The sequence below is a fragment of the Mastacembelus armatus genome, chromosome 4, assembly GCF_900324485.2.
Source record: "Mastacembelus armatus chromosome 4, fMasArm1.2, whole genome shotgun sequence".
In the NCBI taxonomy this organism is placed as follows: Eukaryota; Metazoa; Chordata; class Actinopteri; order Synbranchiformes; family Mastacembelidae; genus Mastacembelus; species Mastacembelus armatus.
The window spans coordinates 2644883-2672575 of record NC_046636.1 but is presented as its reverse complement, the minus strand read 5'-3'; the positions used below and the strand labels follow the sequence as shown (position 1 = coordinate 2672575).

The following is a 27693-nucleotide window of genomic DNA, read 5'->3' as shown; positions in this document are numbered from 1 at the left end:
AAAACATTTAGAGTTTTTTCTTCCCCCAGAGGTTTTTACATTTCGTGACCAGCTCAATCCACCAGTGTTAAAACTGAGTCTTTTTGTTGTTTTCTGCGTTTGTCCATAATTGTAATCTGCAAAAACAACATAGAGCAATACACTTGTCATTATAGTCTTAGGTGTATATTTATGACTTTTTGACCGTAATTGTTTTAAGCTGAGCTGTGCAGAACTGTTTTTCTGTGCTCCACCTTGAGCCTGAACAGACAAGCATGTATTTAATCAACCTGCTGTTTAAATGGATGGAGTTAGTGCATCTGCAGATCACTCTGACGCCCTTTGTCTGTTGTTGCTGGTATCAGGTCGTAACATATGTTAATGCTAAGGCACTTACACTGACAGCAGACGTGTTAGCAAGTGTGTAGAAAACTTTTCTTCAGCAAATAAGTTGATTCAGGGAACCGGTTGTTGTTAATTATTACAGTTTTATTATTAGAGGTCAGTATTTCATCAACATTTACAGTCCTGTTGTTGGAGACACCACATAATCAGTTTAGGTTCAAATGACAAATGTTGTTGCATGAATTAAAGCTGAGTTGTTTCTGCTCAGTGATATCCTAACCCAAACTTGGACAGTGAATGTTTTATCATATTTTGTTTGTGTTGCTGTGATTTAGTCCATAAATATAACTCTAAAGAATTTAACATTACAAGTTTTAAAGGTTCTTCTCTTCTGCCTTTTCCAGGATGGTTCCTATCTTGCTGAGTTCCTGCTGGCTAAAGGCTACGAGGTGAGAGAGAGAGACGCATCTGACTTAACCAAGAATCTGTTCTTTAGAAGAGAAACACAAACGCCAAATGAGTCCAGACACTCACGAATGCCAACATACACAGACGCACACAGAGTGACATTCCCTCGATAAGCAGCATCCAGTCAGAGCAGTGCGTGGGAGCTCCGGAGAGACTGTGATGTAACGTGACAGTCAGTTTTATATGCAGAGTGACTCACCCCTCACCCCGATAAGACCCTTTGTGTTTCTTTGAGCCTGTTAACCTGTTATTGAACCCCGGCCTGTTACCCTGGGGTCACACTATTAACAGGGAAATGGATGTAATACAGTATGTACGGCCATAAGAGTGAGTGACTTCCACCTGCTGCACTGTGTGTTCTCAGGAGCACAGAAAGGCAACAGTATGTAGATGAATGTAGAGGTCAATAAGCTGTTTCTCAGACTGGGGCCTCGTGACCCTCGTGTGTTGGTTTCACACCCCTGAAAAGCCTTTACATTCAGCACACTTGCATAAACATAAATGTTGCAGCAGAGCTCTTTGTGTTTTCCTGACAGTAGCTGGATGACTTCATTTCCCTACAGATGTGTAACAGAAACACACACCTTCACTTCAACCTGCACAGTCAGTTTTGCCATCTGCTGCCTGCCTCAGAGGCAGCAGAGAGGAAGTGGATGGGATCCAGGTTGGGGATGCTGATGTGGAGGGAATGCAGTGGTGTTGGGGGTGGCGGTATCAAAAAGGAGTGAACAGGCAGGCAGGAAGTGCACAGTGAATAAAGGAAGTGAGGTCGAGGCACAGCGTCCGCCCACTAATGGACTCCCCCTGGATCAGGTCCTGTTATCTTCCCTGAGCAGAGCTTCCTCATCCACCCTCATAACATGGAGTACAGAGCACAGATGAGAGGCAGCATTAAAAACACAGCGAGCTGGAGCCATGAGACAATGTGGTTGTATCAACCTTCACAAAATACCATGTGTGTCCAAAGATGTTTTTAAGGGAAGTAGCACTTTGATTAAACAAAAAGGTGGAGAGTAAATCAATAAAAACCCAGTTTACCAATCTGTTGTCAGGTCTGATGTAGATTCAGAAAGAAAGAGCATTTAAAACCTCAAATGTAAAACAAATCCAGGAAGAACATGATTTTCTATTTATGTTAGTGCTCATATAGACAGACAGTATGCGACCATATATTGTGTTTTCAAATAGCTCATTTTCTGATATTGTGATAATGGCAAATGTTTCTGACAGGTGAGTAAGTGTTGTTTATCATGAGTAAATGTACTATATGTTGGATATTTGCTACTCATTCATGCTGTAAAACTGATTCATAACCAAAACGTTGATGTACAATGTCCAAATGTAGATGGATGAATAACTTACTTTGGTCCAAACTGCTAAAAGGACTATAACTCAAAACAGTCCCTGCAGCTGCTTCAGAGTGAGCCCAATAATCCTTTTTTTGACTGGAAGGAGTTTAATGTGAAACACCCACTAGCATAAAGCAATATTTTTCTCACATAAAATTGACAGTTGTCTGAAATTATGACTATTTATCCCTGGACATGTTTTGTTAAGAAGTCTGGATCAGCAGAAATATTGCGGGATATTTTTTGGACAGAAAGCACAGAAAAGTTGATGTGAATAAATCTCCCTGTGCTCATGTCCTCTGTCTCATTTTCTTTCAGGTTCATGGTATTTTGCGTCGCTCCAGCTCCTTCAACACGGGTCGAATTGAGCATCTCTACCAGAACCCCCAGACACACACCGAGGGCAGTAAGTGTCCCATCTACCCCACGATTGTCACATCCCTTCAAACATTAAATGATTTTGTTGTGGTAATTTAAACCTCAATAGGGAAAATATATGCTCTGCTTTATATATTTTGGAGATTTTGAAGGATTATAACTTTCACCTTAAGTTGTAACAGCATGTCAACTTGTAGAAATACACATCTAAGGAACTACAATTACACTATAATATACGACTTATCACAGTCATGTAGATAATTTTTAGCTATATCTGATTGTCATATATTATACAATCAAAACAGAAGCTGTTGAGATTTTCCTCTTAATGTGATTGTCAGTGACAAACTATCAAAACCAAGTCAGAGTGAAACTGTGAAGGAGGTCCCATATGAAAATGATTAATCAGCGTGTGCTTGTCCTGCTGTCTGTTAGACATGAAGCTGCATTATGGCGACCTGACTGACAGCACGTGTCTGGTGAAGATCATCAACCAGGTGAAGCCCACGGAGATCTACAACCTGGGAGCTCAGAGTCACGTCAAGGTAGCGTGATCCCACACACTCCCAACACGCTCTTCTTCCAAACCCAGACCACCTCTCTGATACGACTTCCCTGAATAAAAATCAACTCTCTTCTCATTCCTTAAAGTCATTGCACATGGGTTTGTTTTGAAGAGCGAGACAAAGGAAAAGAGCTGATAAGTCTTGATAAGAGTGAATATGCATTCCAACAACATACTGTAATCACAGAGACATTGACGCCAGGGTAGTGTGAAAGAAGCTGTGTATTACTTCCAGAATAAAACTGGTTTTGTACATGAGTAACAGATTTCTAGTGAAATGTGACCTAATGACTAACAGTGTCAACTTAGATGTTGGCATGTAGGTTTTGTTCTGAGGAACTTTATCATCATGATTTTATGTTTTTGAGCAGGAGGATTATCTTAGCATAGTAAAGTGTGAGATATTGAGTTTGGTTATTTTAACAGCAGCTTTTTAAAACAAGGAAATGACCATATTAACATAATCCCTTTCATGGAATCCATATCAGCCTATTGTTTGTTTGATCTCACTTCCTGATGATAGACCTAGTGAAAACAGCAGCAGACTCTTATAAGTACACGAACAGGCTCAATATTTCAATGTATGAAGAAAAGCCCATTTGATGTTCTTTACACTTCTTTAAAGTTGTAGTAGTCAATGGCAAAACCAACAGAAATAATTCTGGTCTAACTCTGTTTTCTGTCTATGCATTGAATTTATTATTTAGTGTCCTTAAAACTCCAGTTTGATCTGCCAGTTGTTCTACTTTCACGTTCTAACTTTGACTGTCCTGGGCAGATAATGCTCCATCAGAGTTTATTCACTGAGAACAGCTACTATAAGTTATGTTTTTATATCTCCATGGTATTGATAGCCGTGGGTAGAGACATTCGATTTTTGGGTTGTTTGTCTATCTGTACATCTGTCCGTTCGTCCCATCCATCCATCCATTTTCTATTCCCGTTTATTCCTTAACCAGGGTCACATGGATCTGCTGGAGCCTATCCCAGCTCTCTTTCGGGTGGAAGGCAGGGGTACACCCTGGACAGGCCAGTTCATCCCATACCTTTGATATCTCAAAATCGACATGGGGGAATTTCTTCTAAATGCACTTGGATTTAATGATGAGCTGCTTAGCTTTGGTGGTCAAAGGCCAAGGTCACAGTGACCATTATTATTGAACACACACTGAACTTGGCTGGTTGGCGGAGGGATATAACTGCAACATGATAATTCTTGTTTTGGACCTTGGTAATTAAAATCAAGACCTGATCTTAAAAATTATTTTAAAACAGGAGAAAAGTCTTTGTACGTTTATTTTCAAAATTAAAAGAATTGTGGCCATTGGCTTCCTGGAGAGAAAAAAAAAAGCCATAAAAGTAATTTATGCTGTGGAAAACAATCAGCAGTAATTATGGATCAGTTTGAATCAATAGGTTTATATGTGCATGCAAAACACCTGTTTTTCCCTGTGTGGAGTTTCACTACTGCCGCACCCCAGCATGAGGAAAGACTCCTAATATACTAAGATTTCATTATGACTCTGTCACTGTTTGTCAAGTCAGTTTGAAACTCAGTAGTTGTGAGTTCTTCCAAATATAGCCAACTGAGTGCCAGTGCCTGTGGTCAGTGCTGACTGCTGCTATAAATGGTTAACAGCATTTAATGTGAAAAAGGGACTTTCAGTGCTGGGAAGTGAGCAGCTCATGTGTGGAGGATGCTGGAGCTGATGGGACAGGAAGTCATGTTTTCTTGGATGGGTCAGTCTGTGCCACAATGATCCTTTTGTCTCGGAGCTCTGCAGTGATCCCTGGAGATCCCTTGGCGCCACTCCCCCTCCTCCCTGCCCCCCCTCCTACCTCTCCAAACTGGGATCTGACACACAGTCTCCAGGCGGCACTGATCCTCCTTTACCATGGTGGTTTGGGTGGGATATTGAGCCAGGAGTTTAGTCACATCGTAGATTATAAGGCCAGTTAACACGTGAACACGAGAGTTTCCTAATAATCCACTACTGATGAGATTGGGATCATTGTAAGTTCAACTCAACAAACTGATCTTGAACCTCAGTGGGGTGTAGTGTCAGCTTAGGTTGAAGAGATGAATTAATTAACCGATTACAAAGCCAACAGGAATCGACCAGTTACATTATTCTGTTAATCATTTGTAAAATAAAATACCGAACATGTATTGACGTTTTAAATATAACACTTAGTTTCAGCAGCCAGAGGCTTGGAAGGGCTTGGTGAATTATTGGTGGGTTTGTCACTGTTACAGCAACCTCTTGTAACGTGGTAATTTGATTCAGTGCAGTGTTAATGGATTTATATTGTTAAAACATCTGGTTCTTAGAATATCAGATGGGAGTTTTCTGTTTTTTTTTTTTTTTTAATATTTATATATATATATATATAGCATCAGGGTTTTTTATATATAGATGTGTCAAAGGCTCTGTACAACCGTACATGAGCTAAAAGTTAACACACCAAAATTTTTCTGACAAATTAAAGGTTTGACCTGATTCAAGTGAATCCCAGGGGAGCATGAAAACCGAATCTGTACCAAATGATGTTTCGCTGGAGAAGTCAATAGGATCCATCCTCTGAGGGTCACAAATGTTTTCTTAGTTTGCCTATAGTTGTTGAGATATTTCAGCTCCAGTGCTGCCAACATGGCTAAAAACGTGAGACTAATAATGAGGAATAGAAAAAAGACAGAATGGGAGAGTGGTAAAGAATGATGAATCCTCTCTCCACATCCTTTTGTGGTCAGTGGCCATGACTCTGCTCCCACCTACCACATGGAAGTTCATCCTCAGACCACACACAGATGCAATGACAGGAAATCCTTGTACCTGCAGCAGACTGTTTTTTTTTTTGTTTCGACACCGATAAACTTGGCTGTGGCAGCTCCTCAACACATGCTGCTCGCTCCGAACACCTGAGCCTGTCAAATTACTGGCAGCAGGGGTGTGTGAATGCTTTTCCAGTCTGTCCCCACCACAGAGGAAAAGATCACTCACACCGGCTACTCAGCATCTCTCTTCCTTCCCACCAGCCCTCTCCGTGCTGCTGCCGTCTTACAGGGAACCCTTTCTGAGGCCAGCTTGTTCTTCAGGCTCACTCAGGGAGCCCGGGTTTCAGTGCTGGTCTGAGATGGGGTGTCTGTGTGTGTGGGTGCTGGTTTCCGCTGTAGAGAGTCATCTCTGAGAACAGACTGAAGGTTATTTACTAATGCTGCAGGGGCGGCGGTGGACAGGGAATAGTGAACGGACAGTGGAGGGCCACAGACACAGCCAGCTGCAGTATCAAAAGGCCAGCACACAAACAAAACAGAGGGGACTTTATGGATTATCTTTGTGATCATAACAGAAGAGGAGCCTATCAGTTAAATCTTTCCCTAAAGCAATATTCCATGCATAATATTATAACCCACAGGAAAGACGGTCTCTGGTGGGTCTAGTGGAACTTAGCATTAGCTCAACTACTATAATCTAAGAAGGGGAGTGGGTGGATTGTAGCCAATTAGAATAATGCCAGAAGTGATTTTGTACATAAAAGCTGTAAAGATTTATTGTACATTGGACTACTTTCACTGTTGTAAACTGAAGCTTCTTACAAAAGGTCAAAAGGTCACTGAGGTGTGGCAATTCAGATCTCAGAAAAACCTGACTTACATTCAGCCAGATCCCATTATTAATTCATAATTTTTACCAAAAAAGCATCAAGTTTTAATTATTGCTGCATCTCTGTGAACAGGCTTCTCCATCTGACCAAAGCTGAGCCAGTATTTACATACTACACAAGTTTAATCATTCGATGTATGAAGCTTATTGGCAGTAGATGTTGTGGCTGGAGGAGTCAAAAAGCTGTTTTAGTGCAGTAATGGAAGTTTTGGCTGCTGTGAGAATTAAAGGGTCATTATTTTTAGACTCAAATCATTTTGAGTTAATTGGGATCTGTGAATGGTGTGTAATGTTAGTGTTGCTGGTGTTTATTTGGTGGCCTTTAGTGACCAAAAGAAACTAGACGGGTCCAAATCCTCATTTTTTTTATGGTGGAGATTCTCCAAATTTGTAATTATATTTAGTAGATTTTACAGTAAGTGCTCAAAATAAATACCAAAGAGACCTAAATGATTTTAGTGTCTTTAATTTGTTTTTAATTGGAAAAAAAAGTAGGTACAATTATTCATGAATGCTACTAAGTGACAGTAATAAGAAATGAATATTTTGGAAACTGTACTCATGAAATATGCATGAACATTGAACTCGAATGGGGAAGTGCTTACAGGCTGCTCACGGTAATCTGTTCAGCATCTGAGGGTTCAGCACGGTGCCTTTGTGTTCTCCCAGTGAGGCGCTTCACAGGAAAGTTGTGAACAAAACCCTCCGACGTCTTTCTCTGTGTGAGTTCTCCCACCTGCAGCTGTCGCAGCAGACACGCAGGAGACGGGCTGAATTATTAACGCACCTCACTCGTGACAGGGGAACGACCTGACGGTGAGGACGGGGTGGGGATGAAGAGACAGAAGGACTTTGACAAAGTGAGAGGGTATATACATGTCATGAAGCAGCGGTAGGTTCCCACTTTGCTATTTTTGATGGCTCTTGAAAACAAAAGTGCAGATTGCACTCAGGAGACAGACTTCCTTCATCTGTATCCTTTCTGATCCATATCCAAATTCCTGCTCCTCAGACTTATCATCATCCCATTATCTTCTTACAGCTCTCTCTCTCTCTCTCTCCCTGTGCTACCCTGTGGTCTCTCCCCCATCCGGGTTTACAGAACCTCCCACGCCAGAGACACACACAGGATTTAACACGCCTGTTTCCCCACAAAAGCTCCTCGCTGTTTGTTCACTTAAAGGGCTATAAAGCAGCTATTCTGCAGCCTGCCAGCACTTTACTGTCATGCACAGGTGCTAATACTGCGACTTACTCCAGTTTGTGGGCATGTTATGCAATGCTTGTAACCCATTAGTGAGGCTGTTATGTGTTCGTAGGGTATGTTGCTGTTTGTTTGGACCCACAGTTTCCTACTGTATTAGCTCAACTTTCTGTTGTAGATGCATTTTTTTTACATTACATTTGCCAACTCTGCTCCAAAAACAGCACAGCTTTGCTTTCCAGTGAAAACCATGTGTTTCCAAATTTGGTGAGTTTTATTTTGAGATAAACTGAAGCGTTAAATAGTCCTTCATGGGTTGAAATGATCCACCTGAGGCTAATAAAACTCTCTCTAAAAAGGATTATGTCAAAATACATTGTTAGAAACCTTAAACAAGTTGAGTTGATATGACAATACTACTTTTTCTTCTGCTTCCATAGTTTGCAACAGAAAAGTTTTGTGACTGTTTTTGTTCTGGGCCAATTGACATTTAGAAGCATGGCTGGCACAGTACAGTTTTATAACTTTTTCTGTTTGTTAGGCTTAAAGCCCCATTTATAAAACAGTTATATCAGCATTATCACAACATTGCAACAAAATCAAGTTTTCCACATTTGGAGAGGCATAGTTTTTAATAGACACTGACTAAATCTTCTTTTTGAGCATGACAGTTCATTATTGAGCTTGGGAACAGTAGTTTGACAAAAACATGAAAAAAAGACACCAGAATGATGAAGGGCATGAAATGTAAATAAAGAAAGCTCATTATAAATCAGTTGAACATGGTTTTCACAGAAAGCCACAGTTACTCCTCGTGTATAAAGAAAGTTTAAAACTTGAGACCGACTGTTATAACTAGGTATAAATCAACACAGTAATTTTGTAAATACCAATTTACCTTTTTTATTGTATTTTTTAAATGTACATTGCTGCGATGCTTAAAACAAGATCCGTTTTCCTCTCTTCCCAGGAAAACACTGACAATTTTGGAAATGCTAATTTGTTGTTCTCCTCCTCCATAAACTAAAAACCTGATTCTCCCAAAGTTCTTTGATACAAACAAGATATTTCCTTAGTTTATGTCTTCCCAAGACCGTGACTGTCATGCTGTAAACCCGCCTGTGAGTGATGAGCGGTCTCGTCTCCGTAACAGTTAATTGGCTGTGTTTATTCTTGCTCTGATTGGTGTTTACTTTGCTGCCCTCAGTGTCTGTCTTACTGGGATGAAGACTCGCCTGGAAAACAAAGTAGAACGTTCCCTGCTGTAGTGTGTGTTTCTGTCTCTAAGGACTCATTAGCCGTGTGTGTGTGGTTGGTGTGTATTTAAGGTGCTGTGATTTCCATTGTTTCAAAATTGACTCTCAGGATCAGAATTCTGGCGGTTTTGGCCAAAAAGAAATGGAGTATAATCTCTGTGCCCACATTTTCTCATGCGTCCTGCCTATTGAATGAGCAGACACGGGGCTGTGTTACGTTGGTGGCCTGGTGGTCAGCGGTCATAATAGCTCCCTTAGCAGGCCGATCCCTGTTTTGAAAGGTTAGGCCTGCGAACGAGGCAGCTTGCCTGGACTAGATGGGTCGAAAGTGAACTTTAGCTTAAGAATAGACTCTTCTGTGCCAAGAGAAACAAGTCTGCACTTTCCTTGTTCAGCGGCAGGGAATGTTTTGTGGTTGTGCTTTGTGGGCCTGATTTGTTGCTCTACTCATGAGTCAGTTCTTTTTCTGCTTTCCAGCAAGGTTGTAACACATGGAAACATGCTGTTTGGGAAAGGAGGTTGGCTAGGAGGGGGGCAGAAGTAGTGGGTGATTTTTTTTTTTTTTTTTTTTTTTTTTGAGGTTTGTTAAGTAAATACAGTGAGTCAGTAAATACTATCACAAAGCTAAATGTGTCTGTATGTTAAATCAAACCCCAAATAGTCCACATCAGCTGTTGTTCGTGTGACATACAGAAGCCAGAATAAACGGTGCAGCTGTAGTTTGACCTGTGATTTATAGGTGGCAGCAGTGAGCCGCTGTGGATGACTCCCCTGGCAGTTTCATTCAGGTTCAGGTATTAAACAGCAGTAAGTCCCTGGAAAATAAAATATACCCAGATGAATTCCAGTAGCATCCAATTTTCTTCTGGGTTATCAGTGATTTTTTTTTTTTCTCTAAATCAAGCTAAAACACACAACCACTAAAAAAGGGAACAAAAGTTTTGTTTCTCAGGTTGTCAACAGTTTTAATAATGGATTGATTTGGTCATTGATTATGCAGAAATGCTTAAAAAATTCTGGGTTGCTTTTTATGCTGTTTTTTTTAAAATAGTTTTTAACTACTGTGTCTTGTGCTCTTGTAAAGCACTTTGTAACACAAGTTTAGAAAAGGGCTCTATAAATAAAGCTTATTATTACTATTATTAAAATATCTGTGGTTCTAGTTTTGCCTAAGTTTTGATTTCCACACAAGTAATTTATCAAACAAATACCACATATTTGCAGTTTTATATCACTACAAATGAAATATTTTGATTTTAGGCTGTAGGTTGTGTGAAACAATTTAAGACATCACCTTGGCTCTGTAAATTTGTAGTAGAAATATTTCAATATAAACAGACATTTTAGAGACTAAACACTTTAAGCAAAAGGAACTAGCAGATTAATTAGATAGGAAATAATAAACTTGATGCCTCTAGCACACAGTCACACATTAACTGCACCCAAACTATTATGCAGAAGTTTTCCTAATAGATTATTCTGAATGTTTTGTTTCTAGCTTCTTGATGTTTATATTTGTCTGCTGGTCAGATAAAACTATGAGTTTAAGGTTGCTGTCATTATCTCTGTGAAACTACAATTCACATTTGACCTGCGATGAGAATAATTGTTATAGTGCAGTGCAGCATCATCTTAGTTTAGGTTTTGCTTTGTAGCTTTACAAAGTCCTGGTTCAGTCTGTGAATTTGTCCTTTTGCTCTAGATTCAGTTTTTGTTTTGATGGTAGGAGCTGCTGCTCAGGACGAGGCCCTCTGCAGGTCAGTATGTTACATTACACATCTTCTGGTAAATAGATGAGAGCAGTTTGGTTCTGTTAGTGTCTGCTCTTCAGCTTCTTCAGATAAATAAGTGACAAGAAGAAAGAAATAAAGGAAAAGAGGAGGATGAGATCGGAAAGTTAGACAGGGAAGACATCAAAATGTCCAAAATGTTGGAACTGAAGAAACAGTTTTAAGGGTTTGTTGGATTTCAGCCGTGTCTCTGTTTTCCTCGTCTGATGCATCATATCTGTCTCTTCCTCTGTCTGCCCCTCCATCTTTCCATTTCATTTTTGCCTCAGTGATGATTGATTGACACCTAGCCTGTAGCTTGTTTGTATGTCTTACCACAGACAAGGCACGGAGCTGGTATCATGTGCTTAATTAGTTTGGTATAGTTTGTAAGGCGGTAGAGCTGAGGTGAGACGCCGGTAACCAGGGATTACACTAAATATTTATCAAACCCATCTGTCTTTCTGTTGCTATGTCCTCCAGGGAGTCGTGGCAATAAAAAATCAGCTTCAAAGCTTCATACTGGATGTTCTGTAATGATTTATCTGGGGCTTGGCTTTTGTGATCCGTCAACGCAGATTCAGTTTATCCCAAGTAATCTGTCGCCATGTGATTGTATCACTGCATTAAAAGTCTTTCCTGACAATTCAACCAAACCTGCAATTAGTCTGGATTTCTGTGGTATTTATCTCATAATTGTATCTATAAATATCTGTATCTTTATCTAAATAAATACTTGTGTAGGAGCTTGCCTAAGTGTGGCTTAAACACATATTTGAACACCACAAGAAGCAAGTAATTTTCCTCAGCTGGAAGGTTTTGGACCGACAGAGCAAATTTTTCGAAAAGTTGTAAACAACAACATATTTAATGATGACACTGGAAAACAAATTTCACAAAATTAATTAATGCTTTTGTCATTCACCTTCATAATCAGTGATCGTTATTAAATAAAAATAGAAAATAAATTTCTGTAGTTCCAGCCTCTCGTGTGGAAAAATATATATTGCTTTTCAAAAGTAAACTGAATATTTTATTTCTTGTTTTAAGGCATTTGATGATGTTGAATTTGTGAGTTGTTTTGTTCACCTTTTGACATTAAATAGACCAGAAATTACTCAAAAATATTTGGTAAGGAAAGTTGTTAGCTGCAGCTTGCTTTTTGTCCACACAGACGCTTCATATCTACTTGTCAGAGGCTGATAAAAAAAGAGCACATTTATCACGGTTCCCATTTTTTCCTGCAGCCCCGCCTTTTGTAGGATAAAATATTTTGTGTGTTTGTTTAAACCACACTTAGGCAAGCTCCTACACAAGTATTTATTTAAAGATACAGATATTTATAGATACAATTATGAGATAAATACAGAAATCCAGACAGAATATTTGACCATTTGAAGGTAGAGATACTGTTTGATCTTGACATTGTGGTTTCACTGAGCATCTAATGCTCCAGCTGCAAAACTAATATTGTGGTAACATCTCTGTGAGGTAACGTATCACCAGTTCTTGTTGCATATAAGGTAGACCGCATGCACATGCAGCTGTGTACTTTGCAAATAGATATTTATTTTTACTTCGGTAGCATTCCCAGGAAAGGTGGAGTCTCCTAATCATACCTGTGACAGAAATATCTGTGTGAATCCAACATACTGTTGAATCAAAATGAGTTTGCACAAAGAACACAGAGACACACAGCTGAGTTGACACAGATTTGGCTGCTCTGGTATTTTACCCTAGTTTGCATGCATACTGGTGTTTACATTGACATTATACAATGTGTACAAAAGGATTTTTTGCAAGCAGACCGTGCATACCCGCAAGCAGAAAGGCTTACAGAAGAGTCATGAAAAGGATCTGGGCATTTATCTCGTCCAATTCCACTAGTGTGTTGTGAGAGGTGGCTGTCAAATCGCACCTACGCTTTATTATTACTTCATGAAGACAATTACTCAGAATATCTTCGTCTTCTGTCATCGGTGCAGCCTCGTAATCACGCTGTATCGTCAAACACCCACACTGGCCATAACACAGTGAAAAGATGCAGCCTCACTCAATCCTTCCATAAGTGACATGAGCTCATTAGTCACTGTAAACATTATTGCAGATCTGTGAGCACAAGTCCAGACTGCTGCAGCCCACCAGTGTGCTCACACTCTCACAGATACAACACACACAAAAACACACCAACACTTCCCCTGTTAGTGCCGTGTTTGTGTAATTCTCCAGTTTGTTTGGAGATTTTCTTCCCACTGCTGCCTGGACTCTGATCTCAGTTGTACTGAATCTCATAATCTGTTGTTCCTGTTTCCAAAGGAAAATGATGAACTCCAGTGATGAAATGAAAACCCCATCCCCCCCAAAAGGCAGTTGTTTTGTAAATTCCCTTTTTGAGAGTGTCATAGCACTTTATTATTTTGGTTGAAAGTGTGCATGGGTGTACTTCATGTTCCCTGCATACAGACGTGTGTGTTGGGTAATTTGAGGATTGCAGTCTATTTACAAAAGCCTTCTGTAATGATCTATGGTCTCACTTGTTTGGATCACATAATGGAATGATGATTGGGGAACAAAAACAAGAAGAGGAGAGGCACAGTTTGAATCAAGGGCAGACAAGATGAGAAGTGGGCAAGAAGTGGATGATTTATGACATTAGATACTAATCTGAATGAGTGTAATTGTTTTAGTTTTCCCTTGACTTAATGAACGTGTTATTGCACATTTTGAAAAACTCAAATATAGGCTGCTGCCTTTGCCTGTGTGTTTTTAATTGAAGCTCTAAATCAGGCCGTCATACCTGTATGAAGGGTTGGGCCCTCTTAACCATGTCTCCTGTCAGCCAAACAAACAGGCCTTTATTCTCTGAGAGAGCAGGATGTCAACGTACAATAAACAGTGAGTGCGGCTGTTTGCTGTCAGCTGCGTATAGACATTGCATTGCTTGTTTTAAGCCCAAGATACTTTAGGGACCTGTGATGTCTTTTTGTGCAGATTGTAGATTGTACTACTTTAACTTTTAAAATCATAAATGACACTGACTTTAATGAACAGTCATCACAGATATTGTCTGCTGAATGGGGGTGTATTAGGATTTCCTCTGAGCCGCTTCTCAGTTTTTCTGACTCTGAACACACTGGAAAGAATTTTCTTGTCATGTTTTTACACAAATCACCAACAACACTCTACAGGAGGCACGTTGAAATTAACACACAAATAATTTGTAGCTAACTTATGTAGAATATGTAATAGAAGAAACCATAAAAGGCTAATGCTAATTATCAAGTGCACATTTTACTTTCACATATTATGTGACCAACTTTAATAAAGTGTTTTAGTTTTCACCCACTTCCATATTGCACCAAGTCAGATAAATTGAAGCTTAAAGCAATATCTCTTATCCCATCATAATAATGGCTTTAACATTGATGTAAATACTTTTCACAAGTCCGAAAGTCACATTTACAATACCTCTGGTGTTAGGCCTGGCTTGCAGTCGCTTCCCCAGTTTATCCCAGGACGTTTGGAAAGGGTATAGGTTGGATCCCAGCAGGTTAGTGAAGTTATTCCACACCGAACAGGGAAAACAGTTTTTTTAAATGGTACTAGGTTTGTGCATGGGTGCAATGCAATGGTGAAAAAGCAAAGGCTGTCTCCAAACTGTTGCCACAAATTTGGAAGCACACTATTGTCTAAAATATCATTGCATGCCATAGCTGTAAGATTTTCCATCATTTTAACTAACAAGGCCAACCCATGAAAAACAGGCAACGAGAACAAGTAAGTAAAAGTATGTTTATAAAGCTGTCTACATACTTTTGGCCACATAGTACTTAAAAATTACAAGAATAAAAGTTAAATAAACTTAAAATGTATAATAAATATATAGAAATGAGACATCATGCACTCTATAATAACACTTTCTTTCAGTGTGTGCACTTTCTGTCTGTATGAATGTGGTGCTAATGGTGTCGCACACAAACACACGGCTCGTTTACTGCAACTTTCTGTGTAGCAGTTTTGTGCAGCCAGATGTGTGAATGGCGTGAATACAACAAATGATCATTAATCAAACTATCAGCACTTATTCATTGTTTCTCTCCACCTTCCTGCTGTGCAGTTGTGCTTCTCACTCTTTCCATCTTAGCTACAGTGGAAAATGTAGATATCCTTGTTTAAATGGAATCTTTCAAAGGTCTGTAGTGGAGTGTACTTTAGTAGGAAGTGCTGTACTTCAAAATGTTTTGTTTTCAGATATTTCTAAGAACCATTTAGAGGTCGCTAAGTTTCAAAACGTGTATGTAGGCACTTCACGTAATTTAAAAAATTACAGAGTGGGAGCTAAAACACGCTCACACATACTGTACTGAATGTCTACATGTCCACACAAAGGGAAGACAGGTGAGAAATTAGTGTTGATCGCCACCTTCTTTGTCACCTTGTGTGTTTGGAAACCTCTCCTTGCCCTCAGGCTGCTGTAGAACTGTAGTTTAGATCGTCATTAGTCCTCCTCGTTATCATCATTAGTGCAGGTATCGAAGGCAGTGACGAGTTTTTGGCAGTGTGGGAAGCTGATCATCACAGTGAGAAGAATGCTTTTCAGTTTTCTCTGGTTCCATCAACCCTGGGACAGATTAGGGGGATGGACAGACAAGGGCTAAACTTCGGACTTTATGCTTGTAAGCTTTCTGATCTCATTCTGCAGACAGGTTCCTATGTTTTTTTTTTGTTTTTTTTTAATACAACCTGGTTTGGTCATTATCACTTGCATCAGTCAACAGTGGTGTAATCATTCATAAAGGCAAACTACACTATGAGTAGGTGAAATGCATTTTTTAAAGATTTGATCCTCTGATTATTTTTTTTTAAATAAATGTGATGTGGTGTTCCTCATACTGGCAGATATTAGCAGCCGGTTCTGGATGATATTTAAGAGTGAAAACAGTGTGCTAACAATACTTTGCCTGTACTAGTAGCAACAAGTTTTTTAAATTCAGCTTTTGTAAAAGTCAGTCTGCTTGTCTATTAGTTAGTCTCTAAAGTGTAAACAAAATAACACTGATGACTAGCAGCCTGTGAAATACCATAAAATATTGCCTAACACCCAAAAATGATACTGCGACGATTATAAACCAGAGAAAAGAAGCAAATCCTCACCTATTAGAGAATTTCAGGCAATGTTGGTGATAAATGTCGGTAGCAGTTAACTGGTTGTTATGGATTATTAATACATCAGTTGACCGATTTACTAATCGTTTCGTCTGTGTGGTAAATTAAAACCTTTTTGAAGTCAAAAATGTCCCTGAATCGTTTACTTTGGGATGTATCTGTGGCTCCTTCTCTGGCTTGTAAAGCTCTGTGGAAAGTGGCCTCATGCTTGAACTGCACTAAGAGACATCAAGTCATGGGTGATGTTGGTGCATGTGTGTTTTAGGTAAATACACTGATGACTGAGTGCATGTCTGTAACAGCTTCTGTTAACAGCTGTAGCTAGCAGCTGTAAAGGGTGCTTTGAGCGTCTGTTTGCATCCCTGCATATGTTATTGGACATTGGTGATGGTGATGGTGATGGTGAAGATGAAGATGGGGGTGGTGGGGATGAGTGGGCGATGATATGTGCTTTCTCACAGAGAACAGAACACGATTAGTCAGAAGATAATCTCGTCTCGCCTCCGTCTGTGTGTGCAGTGTGGGCACACTCCAAAGAAAACACTCAACTGTTTTCTTTGCTTTTCCCTGTTCTCCACACAGACACATAGAAAACAATTACAGAGAGTTAAGCAAGAAATGACACAGGGAATACTGGGTGTTTGTTCTCTTTTCCTGATTTTGTGAGCGTGCACTACGAGTGTGTCTGCGTGAAAATTCATTTCTCCACTGGATTCAGGGTTTTGTCTCACCGCTGTAGGTGAACTCTTCATAATCGGGGTGTCAGGGTGTAGCTGTCGCTGAGCGGCTAAACTTGAGGGTCCTCTGACGTTTCCACGCAAACATTCTTTCCTCCAATTATCAACATAATGACTGGAAAAAAGCCATACATACACAAACACTGGCCAGGGAAGTATTCACACTTTCCTCTTACCGGCCAGTCATTTTGACAGTGACACACACAGATACACAGACACACACCTGGGATTCTAATCTTTCCTATGTCCCTGTGCCACTGGTCTGCTAATATCTGCACTGGCACAGGGTGGGCTCAGTAATTTAAGCCTGCAGTGTTTATACATGTGTGGCGGCGCAGGCCACCGCTGCAGCTAAACGTTTACAATAATAGTCTCCAAGCGATGCCTCTTGCAATAAAAGTCAAGCATCTCGCCGGCTGCAGTGAAAGCAATCTGTCGTGCTGATCTTATAATAGTCAAATTAAACTGTCGTGCCTTGGGCTGCCAGGCTAAGTTGTGTAGCTTGAATAAAAACATGCTCTCCAGAACCTCGTACACAGGTGTGATACTGCCTGTGAGCTTGATACACAGCCAGTTCAGCATGTGGAGACACTGTTGTGGTAATATTGTTTAAAGCACATACAGTAGCTCTGCTTGTGCGTTAACTGTTTAATACTCACTTTGCTTTTTTGTGTGTTGATGAGCAAACCAAATGTGTGTGAGTAAATAAGATTATAAATCAAAGCAGACAGACTGTGCCAGAGGTTTTTACTCGAACGTTTCTGAAACTGGATGCTAGAGATACATTGTGGTTTGTACGAACAAATATTGAGGTTTCTTACCCAGCGCTATGATGTGGGATCCTTATGATTTAATTACATGATCAAACTTTCATGGTGTAATTAACTTGACCATAATGACCTCAGTATACACAATTATAATAACAGTTACTGGAATAACTGGTAAAACATTCTTAAAAAATAACTCCAGTAAAAATATGATGTAAATTAAGATGGATATTAAAATATGTTTCCTTTATAAAAAAACAACAAAAAAACAGTTTAACAGCAACTTTAATTTTGTGCTTTACTGCTGAGAAAAGTATCTGCTGCTGTCTTCAGTTCTGCTATGGAAATGTGTCACAACTTAGATTATAATCACATCTACAGTAGTTTTGGTGTAGTTTTGAATTTATTAATTCCTTTCATTAGTCATGAATAAATCTGTGTAATTTTTTAGTCCATAAAATGTAAAAACTATGAAAAATGTCACACTTCTGAAATTATAAAAAATAGCTTTTATTGTGTAACAGTCCAAAAACTCTAAAATATTTCTAGCATATAATCTGCAAATTTTGAGAATCTGGGAAAATCAAATTTTTATTATTATCACAGAGGATGAATTAAATGCTTTCAGTAGAGCTCCCATCTCTTTTTAAAGAAATTATTTTGTTTATTTTGCTAATAACTCTTATTTTAATGTTGCTTTCTGAAAGCATAAATTCTATTCTACTTTTTTGTGTTTTTAAATGACAAAAGTCTCACACATTCTTGTGTCGCAGTGTGAGCCTCCATAGCTGGTCGTACCTGCTGTTGCAGAATATTTTTGGAGTCTGTCGCAGAGTTTTTGTTGCTCTGGATTGTGTCTTAACTTGCGTCAATTTGGCAGCCACGGCCTCAGAGAGCAAATGAGAGGACGTCTCGGAGCCAGATGTTTCTGTCTCTCTGTGCTCTCAGTGACATACCTGCAGTCAGTGTGTATGAACCCTGCTCAGCTTTAAGAGACACTAAGGCATTACCAGAGTGTCAGTCAGCACCTCGCTACCCCAGGGAGGGACCCAGTCACACACACACACACACACACACACACACACGGCTATGTAGAGTTAGCCATATTAAGTGTATTGTTGCAGGCCTGTTTTATGGTCAGACTTGGTTTTTTTCTCATTTATTGACTTTGACTTGTGGGTTATGTAAGAAAATATGGCCCATCATAACCACATGTGACGTCTCAAAGCTACTGTTCCTTATTTTTGCAGATTTATGGATCATGCCCTGGATGTAACTGTAGTTGCTGTAATTTTTTAAAATGTGCTCTATGCTGAAGTCTTGCTATTCTCAACATAAATTACCTCTGCGACACTGATTATACTATTAGTTTGTGCTCCGAAATACTAAGAAATTGCTTTAGGTAACATGCAGAAACGCCATATGACCACTTACACACTGCACAGCAAGGTTAAAAAAGAAATGAGTTTGGAGTAAAAATGTGTGTGTGTGTTTTTTTATCGTATCATATGTATCTGTGAAGGGCGACACGCAGTGATCCCTTAACCTTAAGGTTCGAGAATATGAGATGCCATATATTATACAGCAGTTGCTGTATTAATGTCAGGTTAGGCCATATATTTATAATGAGCACTATTCTGTCAGGATAGATTTGTTTGTGATGGTTTAGATGGATCCAATGCATTTTTAGTTCTTTTAGTTCATTTGAAATGAGGTTAAAAATCTTTACATCTCTGCACTTTAGATTACAAGCTGTGCATTATTTTTGATCATCAATAATGAAAACAACCATAAACTATTAATGTGAACTACAGGCTTTCAGTTTTTTAAAATAATAATAATAATAATGTACTAAAGATATCATTAGTCAGACCCTGTACGCAGAACATTTGTTTAGGTTTCTAAAGTTTAATGAAATTGGAAAAACAGTAGAAGCAGTGTATTCACAAGAACAAAACATAAATAAATACATGCTGTTCTTCTTGAAAGAATAATCTTTTGAACTGAGAACTCATCAGACCGTTGACCTCCACAGTCTGGGTTAATTTGGCCACTGATGTCACTGCTCTTCAATACATGTGATGCAGACAGAACGCATACTTCATCAACATGTATTGAGTATTCAACATGCCTGTGTGATACCTTCTTCTTAAAGTATAACCGTTGAATCTGCCATGACATTTGAAGAATCCATCACATTTGTCATGTGACTCCATGGGAAAGCACAGGAGTGAAAGAACTGAAGGAATCAGCAACGGTACCTGTTGACATTTTCCACAAAAAAAAGCCATAAAAACCATAAATTTCAATGAGTCATTGATTAGCAGAGTGCAACAGCTGCCATTGCTGTGTTGGCAGAGCACCAGGGGTGTCATTGTGGTATGTTGCTGTTTGCGTACAAGTGTAACCGCACTGAGAGACAGTCATAGGCACAGTAGTAGCTCTCGTTCCTCCATTTATGCTCCTGTTTACGCTTGCTGTTGGATTGAGAGATGATCTGTGACGGGTACGTGATGGGCAGGTCTCTGCAGAATTCCTCAAGTGGCAGTTGCAGTTGCAATGGAATTTTTTTTGCTTTCGACAGCCAAATTGTGTGAGAGGACAAGTCATGAGACTTACTGTTTTGATTGAGTTACTGTTATAACTATTCATATGATTCGGATTCCTACCAAGATATTCAGGTCTCAGCTAAGTGAGCGTGTTCCGTCGCCCCTTGGTTAGTTTCCAAGATACAATGACAAGAACCTTTTGAAAACTAATGAAAACACACCAGCTTAAACTGTGCCCAGTTTTCCCTCTATCTTACATTGATAGGAAGTGAAAACTGTGTTCTGAATATGTGAATATGCAGATGAAGTGTAAGGTATCACTGCAGAGGAAGCCATTTCATATGCACGGCTATGAATGGGCCTCTGTGAGCCTGTGTTGGTATCCGCTCCCACGCAGTAAATGGGTAAGGTGACCCGGGCTGGGCGAACTGTGGTCAGCGTCGCTGGGAAGACGGACGTCTGAGAGGAGAGTTTTGTTGCTCTGGCTACAGTAGAGGTGAGGACAGAGGACTTTGTGAAAAGATAAACAAGGCAGGACACCAGATACGAGTGTGGACTGCATGAACCGGTAGTTGTGCAGTCCGCGATGTGGACCACTTGTGGGTGTGTCGTACTGAACTCCGAGGGCCGCTGTGATTGGTCCAGCATCGAGCGGCAGCATTTACCTCAAAGAAACTGATTTTATTCTTGTTGTAAACTTTTGATAGGCTGCTCCAAATAATTACCAGAAACAGTTGCATTAATCAATGTCACCTACTGAGATTAATCAGACAGATCCTGAATCCTGGTCCTTGGTTTACTAGATTATGGCATAAGCAGTTGCCTTATTTCTTAAATGTGTGACCTTTATGTGATTTTGGTGCATTTAAGAAAGTGTAGTCATTTCTTCCATTGTTATTAGAGTTACCCCCCACTAAAACACACATGGGAAACTACATAGTCGAGTGCATCTGGAGAGAAAGTAATGTTGGACTAATCTGGTCTAAAGTTCTTTGTGGGTTTGTTAGTTGCAAGCTCTGTACAGCAGCCAGGAGAAATCTGCCCTCAGTCTTCTCTGTCTTTGTACAACCCCACTGGTTATTTTTAAAGCTGCTATGTGTGGAATTTTTATAGGATTCAACCCACACCGGACCTGTGTATTTCCTGCAAATGAAATCAGTCTATTTCCTGCAGCCTGTTGAGGAACCAAAATGTATCAGCGGTTTTCACTTTACAATTACCTACTTAAGGGATGGCGACACTAAAATGTATACACGGTTTGGTTTTTTTTGGCACAGTGAATAACTCACTGTCAGACCCTATAGAAGAGAGGGTACATTTTGACCTTGTCTGTAACTTGAATCTCAAACTATTCCTTCCTGGAGTGTGTGTCTGTGAGTCTGTGTGAATATAGTGAGGTTTTGTGGAGCAAACAGCTGGATAGCCAGAGGTTGTGCTTTTGTGGTTTAGCCAGGTTGCTGCTGGATCGTGGGAGAGTTTGGGTCAGCTGACTTTCTTCCTACACGTTCTCCTGTGGGCTGATCCTGATCTGTCCATCAGCCCGCAGGCTTTATATGCATTCTAGCCACATCAATGCTAATGGACATATAATCACATAAGGCATTTTACTACTATTATATTTCACTAACAACCTATTCAGAAACATTTTCCTCTTCAGGGATTGGGCTGCAGTTGTTTAGACTGACCCTTCCTGGAAATATTCCTGTTACATGTTTCTTTGACACTGTCTTTCCGTTGCGATCGGATAAGTAGTGGAAATTAAAGGAAAGTCACTCTGCTTCCCTGCGTAACAGATAGAAAGCATTTCCATTGATATCTAAAACTCCCAGCAGAGCACTTCCCCTTCCCGAAAACCCTTCCCTGCCACAGGCCTCCTTCAAAGACAGGCGACTCCGCAACGGTCTGACCCGACATGCCGACCCCTGCTCCGATGTTCCCTCCCTGGTGAGAGAGCCGGGTGGAGCTGGGCTGGACTTGAACTCCGGCGATTGTCTTCAGCTAACCTTTCTGTGTGTGTATTTGTGTGTCCATGTGGATCTGTAAAAGTGTGACTCATGGCTTTCTGTTGATCATATGCTGATGGTATTTAAGATGGGATGACCCATTAATATGGCCCTCAGTGATCTAAACACTGACGGCCACACACATGAGTAATTTTTAGGGCAGTTGCTTTGGAAAAGCTCAGCACAGATGAGTGTCAGAAAAAAAGACTAAGAAAAAGATTTTGTGTAGGTAAGAGTTCGCTGAATGCTCGATAGCAAATTTTATTTTCCATTTGGCGGTTAAGATCTGGGTGGTTTGTAATGGATCTGTACTGACTAAAATAAGGTGATCAAAATCTGATTATTTATTTGATGAGCTTCAGTGTGTTTTGCCACCTCAGCCAGCGGTCAAGCTGTTGGCTAATATCAAACTGTTGTGGAGTTAAAGCGTCTCTGCAGTAGGTATCTTTACTCAGCAAAGGATCATTTGTGAGCTCAGAAGCTGTGCCCTGTCAAACTGTTGTAAAATCAGATTACGCAATTATTTTATTTTATTTTTTTTTTATTTAGTTGAAGATCTCCCAACAGAGTGAGACGTCTTCTCTCTAGAGAATCGCATCATGCATCATGCAGGATCACGTTCTCCCAGTCGAGCGTTTAAAAACTCCTGTCTCATAAATAATTTAGGCTTGTACATTTGAATAAGCACTGTGAGTTGTGAGAAAGCAAGAAAAGGTCTTGTGTTGTTATTAGTGTTGTTATCCATCCATTATATTCATCTCTTATTCTGGCCACTAGGGGACAGAAGAACTACCCTGTACAAAGCAAGTTGACAGACACACAGCCCTGACATATTTTCCATTTATGAAGTTGATGGGACTAACCTGTTAGTTACATATGGATGAGAATGAGTGCTGCTTTGCTTTGTTTTTTGACCACCTGATGATGATGGTGATGTGCAGGTGTTGTATTGCTCAGTTGACAGGTGTACTGACTAAACTATCAAACATTCATTTTCTAATGACCACTGTAATAAAAAAAAAAAAGAGCCCTGTGTTTTGCTTAGCTTTGTCTCTCGTGATTTAACACTTGTTAGTCTAAGGGGGAACCAGTGAGAATAGTGGTTCCTCATGTAATTTTGACTCTTGGCTTGTCTTTTTCTAGGGAAGACATTGTACAGCTATGGGAAACATTCTGAGACAAATATTTAGTGTAATACATTCATCATCTAGCAGTGTGGTCAGAATTGTATTTGCAGTTTTGTATATTTAATTGACAGAATTGCTCATGTTCATTGCCTCAAAATAAAATCCATGCATTGTGATCTTTGGAGACAACAATGCTGTAGCCCTGTCAGACCAGTGTCAAACCCGTTGGCTTTCTGGAGCCATTGTAATAGAGATAGATGACAGAGATTAAACTCCCATCAGGCACAGGCTCTGCAACACGTACTCCCACTAAGCACGCCACGATATCTCTTCCCAATAAGGACGGACCAACGTGCCATCATCTCAAGATTGATGAGTGGTATTACTGTGGATTACCAGCTGTGTGTATGTGTGTTTGTTTGTAAGTACTAAGTTAATTTTAGCCTCTGTACAAGCGCTCCTGTAACGTCCATAAGCCTATTACACATTCCTCAAATGACATACAAACATAACTTGGGTTAGACGTGTTGTACTGTGGTTATAATGCAGGTTATTTGCGTGTGTGTGTACACGCCTGGTGTCAGGATTGTGATTGATCAACCTCTCTTCCCTTAACTGAGCTGCATATTTTGTGTGTTCAAACAGCGCAGAGTGGACTTGGCTGGTACGCATATGAAAACATGAGCCTGTGCTGATTTATGGACTTGAGTGAAAGCCAAATATTTCTTAATACAAGTATAATAGTTTAACAGCAGACCTTAATAACAGTGTGGCAGTATATTTTGTCATCCAGGTCGTTCACTCCTTCTTTGTCGACCTCTTCATTTAGCAAAATGTGTTTTTCCTTTGACTTGGCACCTTTTAGAGTATGTTAAGAATGCACTGGTACAGAGATGGAGAAATAAAGGTGGTGGGTTTAATGTGGGAGGAAAGAGGGAGGAACAGGGGAGATGGTGAAAGACACAGAGGAAGGAGTTGAGATAAGAAAGTGCTAATGTCTGTAATTGGCTCCAGATGAAAGCTGTTGGTGTGATGAGGTTGGGAAAGATGGCAAAGGTTGGCCACTCCTACATCATGTTTTATGAGTTGGCCTCCTCATACTGTCAGATCAGCCATCACCGTGGAAGTGAAAGGAGCAACACAAATGACAGACTATTTTTAAATGTTTCCTTCGGCCCTATTCCGACATTAAATTTGAATATGTAGTGTATGTGGGTTGAATATAAATACAGTACCCATCTTAATCGTAATAACATAGGTGGGATGTGCATGCATAAGCTGACTTCGAGTAAAGATATTTTGGTCATTAAAAAAAACAACAAAAAAACATTCCTTAACTCCCATGTCTCCTAGAAATTTGCGTGCTCCAGGAGAAATTTGGGAAAATCTGTCTTTTCTTATCTCCTTCCCTGAATAGTGCAGTTGGATCTTTTTTTGTTCGCATAATGTTGAACTATTTTTGAAGTGCACACTAATCCAGTTAAAGTTGCCTCAGTCTCCCTCTTCTCCATTTTAGATCATTGTTGTTTTTTTTCCCGTCACTGAAATAACCTCCTAAACCTGCAACTAAGACAACACATGGCCCATAAAAAACTCTAAAGAGACACTTCTAGTGACTTTGCAAGTCAGACGAGAAGGTATTTATAACCAAAAAGGCACCATGTAACTGCCCAGCCGTAACCTGGATCCTGCTCACGCTCCTTCCTCTACACACAGACATGCAGCTGTTGTGCTGCTCCCTTCCGGGGGGTCCTGGGTGGGCCAGGATAGACTGAGGTTTGAGGTGGAGCCAGAGTGCAGAGAGAGAGGGGAGGTTGTGTATATCAGGCATAATGTTGGATCAGAATCTGGGCTCCGTTTTGGTCACATGGCTCTGTGACAGCTACCAGGGCAGCCAGAGTGTACGCTGGTATGTGTTGTTGTGGCCGACTGTGGTCCGTGTGTGTATATATGGGAGTGTGTTCCTGTGGTGGTTTATGAAGTGAGTCCGTTCGTGTCTGTGTGTGTAACCGAAGAGTGGTAGCACCTGCAGGGGTGGTGGTCCCCAAAACTTCACTTCTATTTAGGGATCATGCAGGCAACGCCAGGGCGGGGGAGGTAGGGGTAGGGGTAGGGGTAGGGGTATGTGGGTAAGGGTGGAGGGGATGGTGTGTCGGTGGCTTCCTCTGCTCACAAGGACAGCATTCATCAAGTAAGTGGTTCAGGGTGGAGTGGGCGGGTGAGGGGGTCGATAGGGGTGCTGCGTCAGAGTTAAGTGGAGTCTGGGCGTGTGAGAGGGGTAAAGCAGGATGGAGAGGGATGGGGAAGAGGGGAAATTGGTGGACAGGAATGTGTCAAATCTTACCTCCCACCATCCCCACCTTCTCTAATCAGAGATGAGGCTGAGTGCTGATTGCGGCCAAATGGAGCCCCAACAGCAGCAGGCTCAGCAGCTGGAGTTGGGGGTGTTGCAGGGTGGTAGAGGAGGGTAGAGGTGTAACTGGGATCAGTTTGATCCTGGCAGGGGGTTTGAGATGTGGGAGGTCCTTCCTCACTACTCCTCTGAGCTCTCACTTTGAAGTCATCTGGTCGTGGTCAGCTGATAAAGAGTGTCAGGAAAAACACCCAGAGAGAGAGAGAGATGAGTGATTCAGTTGTCTTCCTCTGTGTCGTGAAAAAGGGTTCAGTGTTAGGGTTGACGGTGCGATTAGCTGTGAATTTAAGGTGTGGATTTTTAGAGTGCTTGATATGCACCACAAGACTCGAGGGAAAACACCTTACAAACATGGACCTCAACAACAAGAAAATAAACCATTTCCACTTCATAGAAAAAGAATGAAACCCTCAAATTTAACTTAAAGTGCTTCAAATAATTCAACAGTTCCACGCCAAAGTTAGACTTGTCCAGCAGTAGCAAAACTCTCTATGTACTGCAACACAAACACACAACATTGTAGTCTGTGGTGTGGTGGGGGATCTCCTCCATACTGAGAACACGCGGTGAGAAAGTCTTCTGATGTGGAGCTAAATAACTTTGGCTATCTATTGGTATGTAAATATGTATCTAGCTTATCACAGTTATTCTTTTGTCTTTTACATTCTTGTTGCTTCTTGTTGATCTTTAATTCTTGTGTCAGTATAGATGGTATCACAATACCTACTTCAGTGTTTTTCCTTATACTGGAGGACATCTTTGTGAACTTCTGCTACTGATTTAAATTGTGCAGCACAGGGACTCTTGTTTTTCTTCACATCGGTTTCATAATGACCCTTGATCACATCAGTGTTTCATCCTCATGCAGTCAACATCATCCATCCATCCCCTCTGCAGCTCTTTGCAGCATCATAGTCTTATTGATCAAAACCCCAGAATAAACAAAACTGTTTCTACCTGTGTATTTGTGTATTTGTGTATTTGTGTATTTGTGTATTTGTGTATTTGTGTATTGGTGTATTGGTGTATTGGTGTATTGGTGTATTGGTGTATTGGTGTATTGGTGTATTGGTGTATTGGTGTATTGGTGTATTGGTGTATTCGTGTGTGTGCGTGTGTAGATGTCATTGCTTCGCACAGTCCCCAGGGCATGACCGCAGCCTGCTGCAGTGAGACCTGTTGCCATGTTTACATGCATGTTTATTTTTATGTGGTTGGAATGATTGATTGGTGGTGAGTGTCTGCAGGGTGGATCAGGTGATCGAGAGAAGTGAGGAATGAAGGGGCTCTTCTTTTCTCGATCGACTTTTCCATTGAGTCCCATTCCAGGCACTCTTATCCAACGCTAAAGGAATGAGGTGACTGCACATCACGCTTTTTATCCTGAGGACATTTCCATTTGTTTTTCATCTCTTTTTTTTCTCTTACATGCTAATGTTTGATTGTTTTTAGTGTTTTTGCATATTTGAACGTTACATCTTGCTGCTTATTTAAAGCGACAGTCGTTCTAAAACCTAGTGTATAAATATCAAACTATAGGTTTGAATTGTGACTGTTTATAAATCTGTAGCTTTTTGACAACAGTTTTGCTGAATGATCCATTATTTAGGTAATTTACTTAAACAATGGATCAAAGATGCCAAACATTCAATAGTTCCACTTAACAAATGCAAGGATTTGCTGCTTTTACTTGTTTTATATCATTTGAAATTTAATATCTTTGTTTGGCTTTTGGCTTTTGGCTTTTGGCGAGAAATTTTAATTCGTCATTTTGCACTCTGGAAAACTGTAAGGGGCATTTATTCAATAGATTGATCAGAGCTGAAAATAACAGGTTCAAGGTCTAGTTTCACAATGGCAACTGGTGGACAAAAAGCTCCACAGAGACTACAGAAACCACACTGCAGCATATTTCTTACCATATAATCATTGAGTCCTGAATAATTTTTGTTT

At 40.2% G+C, this 27693-nt stretch overlaps 1 protein-coding gene across 2 annotated transcripts in view; it reads left to right on the top strand.

The window, feature by feature from the left end:
• gmds (GDP-mannose 4,6-dehydratase) overlaps window positions 1–27693 on the top strand; it is a 132940-nt gene that overhangs the window by 6281 nt on the left and 98966 nt on the right. For both annotated transcript variants that reach the window (XM_026322875.1, XM_026322874.1), the window contains exons 2-4: window positions 729–773; window positions 2460–2547; window positions 2955–3064. In XM_026322875.1, the coding sequence (XP_026178660.1) occupies window positions 729–773; window positions 2460–2547; window positions 2955–3064 (243 nt within the window). The remainder of the gene's footprint in view (window positions 1–728; window positions 774–2459; window positions 2548–2954; window positions 3065–27693) is intronic.